Source organism: Glycine soja, chromosome 4 (genome assembly GCF_004193775.1).
Source record: "Glycine soja cultivar W05 chromosome 4, ASM419377v2, whole genome shotgun sequence".
Taxonomy (NCBI): domain Eukaryota; kingdom Viridiplantae; phylum Streptophyta; class Magnoliopsida; order Fabales; family Fabaceae; genus Glycine; species Glycine soja.
This window is the reverse complement of record NC_041005.1, coordinates 3,558,182-3,562,090: the sequence shown is the minus strand read 5'-3', so window position 1 is coordinate 3,562,090 and position 3,909 is coordinate 3,558,182. Positions and strand designations below refer to the sequence as shown.

Below are 3,909 nucleotides of genomic sequence, written 5' to 3'. Positions count from 1 at the left end.
GATTGGAACTGGTCTTCCTTAGTTCACTTGGTATTGTTTTTATTTCTCTTTTGCTAAAAATAAATAAATACTCGCAGTTAGTAGCAATTAATTTGACCAACTTAGAGGTCCCACTAGCCACCAAGAAAACTATTCTCATGACTCTAACTAAAACAAGTGCTCCACTCTTTTTCCACCTGTATTATAGTATTACTCTTCCTTGCGCCTACTTTTCTCAGCACTTGTCACGCAACTTCCCTCAAATCCTCACCTCCTTATAAATCCCCCCACCCCATTTTTCACTCTCACACTTCACCTCCAAACTCAAGTTCACCAAAAGCAACCACAACAAGCACTTCTCTTATTTCCTATCACACCCTATTACAGATTCACAAGCGCAGACACTTCAAATGGCTCTGGAAGCTCTTCAATCACCCAGAACAGCCACTCCATCGTTTAGTCCCTTTGAAGAAACCAACCTCAGTTACTTGGAGACACCGTGGACCAAAGGAAAGCGTTCTAAGCGTAGCCGCATGGAGCAGCAACTGCAACACTCTTCATGCACCGAGGAAGAGTACCTCGCTCTCTGTCTCATCATGCTCGCTCACGGCGGCGCCGGCGGTGTCCCCGCCTCCAAGCCTGCTGTCTCCGACAACAATTCCGCGCCGCTACCCGCCGCCAAACTGAGCTACAAATGTTCGGTCTGCAACAAAGCCTTCTCCTCTTACCAAGCACTCGGTGGACACAAGGCCAGCCACCGGAAGCTCGGCGGCGAGCACCACTCGACCTCCTCCGCCGTGACAACGAGTTCGGCGTCGAACGGCGGTGCTAGGACCCACGAGTGCTCCATCTGCCAAAAGACGTTCCCAACAGGACAGGCCTTGGGAGGACACAAACGTTGTCACTACGAAGGCGGTAACAGCGCCGTAACCGCCTCTGAGGGAGTGGGGTCCACTCACACAGGAAGCCACCGCGATTTCGATCTGAACCTCCCGGCTTTTCCGGACTTTTCAACAAGGTTCTTCGTTGATGACGAGGTTACCAGTCCTCATCCATCCAAGAAATCCCGTCTCAATTTGACCATACCCAAGATTGAAATCCCTCAATACTGATGATCCATAGATCCAAAAAATATTCAGTGTTTTTTTCTTCTTTCTTTTTTAAAGTTATTTGAGATTAATTTGTTCTTGTACATATATAGTACTTGGACCTTATTCGCTAGTTTTAGCTTTTAGATTGTAGTCATTGTACTTTTGACAGTGGCAATTCAATTCAATTCAATTCATTTATTTATATTTGTAAGAATGTAATTGATTTCTCTCAGTTTGCTTTATCATCATAGCGTAGTAGTGTGATTGATCTAGAATATGCCGCGGAATGGAATAGACATCATGAAACAGCAGAACCGCGTGAACGGTGCGGCAAGTTTGTTTTAGTTCAGTTGAGGCCACTTGCGCGTGTTTCTTTTCTGTTTCGGCGTGTAACCGTTTTTACTGTTGGTGGTCCACGATTCTAATTTTTTGAATTTTTCTTTTACGAAAATAAATGACCATTTCAAACTTTGATGATTAAGATTGGGAGTGGATACTGATTAAATGAGCAACTTGGTAGCTGGGCCTGGGTGGATGGGATGTTTCGTGTTTGTTGTGCGGATAAGAACGAGGATTTGGCCTTTTACGCGCTGTGATGATAACGACACGTGGTGGATTACTTATCCTTACATTGTATTTGTTTTCTAGGATTGTTGAAGAAAGCAACGTAGCTCTTTGAATTTATAGCATTCCTATTGAATGGTCCTACGATCGCTGAATGCCAAAGTTGGTGTGATACGTTTTACAGTCGCATGAACAGAAATGAGTGTTGAAGCTTCCTTTAATTTGAAGGTGTAAGAAGTAGTAGTATAGAAAAGCAATTGAAATTCCTTGCCGTGTGATTCGTTTTATTGTACATGCCAGTTAGTATTTTACCATACTTATCTTTTAAGATGGAGTTGACACACACAATTCACATTTGTCATGCCGCAATTACACGCGGTATCCAAACATTAGTAAAAGAAAGTGCGTCTTTTAGTTGGGCAAGGAGGTGCCCAATTTTATGCCAAAGTCTGGTGGAGTACTCCAAGATTCGCGTAAAATGAACCATATTCCATTTTGGTTTTCAAGTTTCAACTCTATCGATATGCCGTCTCCCTTTGCGTGTTCATTAGAGAAGAAAAGTCCACGAAGAGACCCATTATTAGTGTTCATACTGGAAATCTATCTGGAATGTCAATCTTTTTGGCAATCAACTAACTCGTGCATAACACGTTAGACAACTTTTACTTCTTTTGACATGAGTGATCGTTGTGTTGTTCTATAAGCCCATAATAGGAGTTTTATTGTCATTTACTTGATGTATCATCATATAATTCAATAATGTTATGCGTTAACTTATTTTCGAATACATCTTGGACATGTTAGCAATCAAAACTTATTCTCGATCCATCAAAACACATGAGTTAACATTCTTTAGAGTCAAATTGAAATCAATGTACGTAACATCTTGGACATGTTAGCAATCTACTTCAAAAATGTTTTTTTATCGAGTGTTTGACTTGTTGATGTTTTTCTTCTATATTTCAAGTTTCGTCTCCAATGAGATGTAAGATAAGAAATTCCGATAGTAAAATAAGTGAATGTTGGATCAAGATGTTTATGTTGTGAGATAAATGAGACTTACCTTCTCTTCTGTTACCATCTAACTTATAATGATTACTGAGTTGGTAATTGTCGAGTAATTGTTCTTAAGGAGGTGTGTGATTGGTTGACTGAGATTTGCGTCACTTCACACATATCAACATGTATGCTATTTTAGAATGAAAAATTAATAATAAGATTTATTTACTTTTAATTTTGAACGTGCATTGAACACGTCCAAATGCTATGTATCAAGTCTAATGAATTTGGCTGAATGCTTGTTTTAGCTACGGGAGATTCGCCTAACTTTTCGACTGCCATGAACTTTGCAGAATCCTTATTGGCTTGCCCAGGTTCTTTGAATCTTGTTCTTCCCTCTTTCCCAGTTGCCAAAGTAACACTTACTATATGGTTTTAAAAATTAAAGGGTCAGATTAAATGTACTTGCTTTAAACACGCGTAATTTTTTTTATTATACTACTACTTTTTTTTTAATGCATATTACACTACCACTTATTGTATAACTTCCACACAAACAGAAAATACCTATTGCTTTAGTACACATAGATGTTTAAAATTATAAAATCCATGCTTAACAAAGTGATTACGTATATAAAGTAACGTATGTATTGCTGTTTAAGGAGATGAGACATATACAACACCGGAAATTCACGAATCTTGCATAATTCCATCATATCATACAACGAACATTAATCCTTGTCTTTTGGAACCTACATAACCGGGATCGATTCAATGAAACAGCCAATTCTTAATGTGTAATTCCTCCCGAACCCTGGTGTTTTATTTGATTATTGTGTGTGTGTATATATCTATATAATGTTAGCATGGGTTTAATTTATCAGAAACAGAGCAAATGGTAAAACTTGAGGTCAAAGGTATAATAATTAATGACAACTAATTAAAAAATGACCGGCAAAGCATGGGTGTTATGAACGCATCTTGTATTATGAATTACGAGTACTTTGAAAATTTAATTAATTTCAGTTGAATTTAGTGAACTTATTTAAGAAAATACAAAATATTTTTTATAAAAAGAAATAAAACATTTTTAATGTCTAGTTTTTAATCATCAAGATTTAAACTGAAATTTAAATCAAACTTCTTATTATTTGGATGAGCATGTGAATATATAACAATCTGTTACTAACCCTATTTCGTTAATTAATGAATGATGAAAAATAGTGAAACTAAGTAAGCACCGAATGCGCTCATTGGGTAACATAGATTATTTTAC

General features: G+C 37.9%; 1 protein-coding gene across 1 annotated transcript; it reads left to right on the top strand.

Annotated features, from left to right (window-relative positions):
- The first annotated feature begins 269 nt into the window (after nt 1-269).
- LOC114408763 (zinc finger protein ZAT10-like) lies at nt 270-1,315 on the top strand. The gene has a single exon (XM_028371921.1). It carries the CDS (start codon nt 390-392, stop codon nt 1,089-1,091), a length of 702 nt encoding a protein of 233 aa, XP_028227722.1. The 5' UTR covers nt 270-389; the 3' UTR covers nt 1,092-1,315.
- Nucleotides 1,316-3,909: the final 2,594 nt, after the last annotated feature.

Excerpts from the sequence above, each read along its gene's own strand:
- LOC114408763 (XM_028371921.1), top strand. The coding sequence starts at position 390 with ATGGCTCTGGAAGCTCTTCAATCACCCAGAACAGCCACTCCATCGTTT.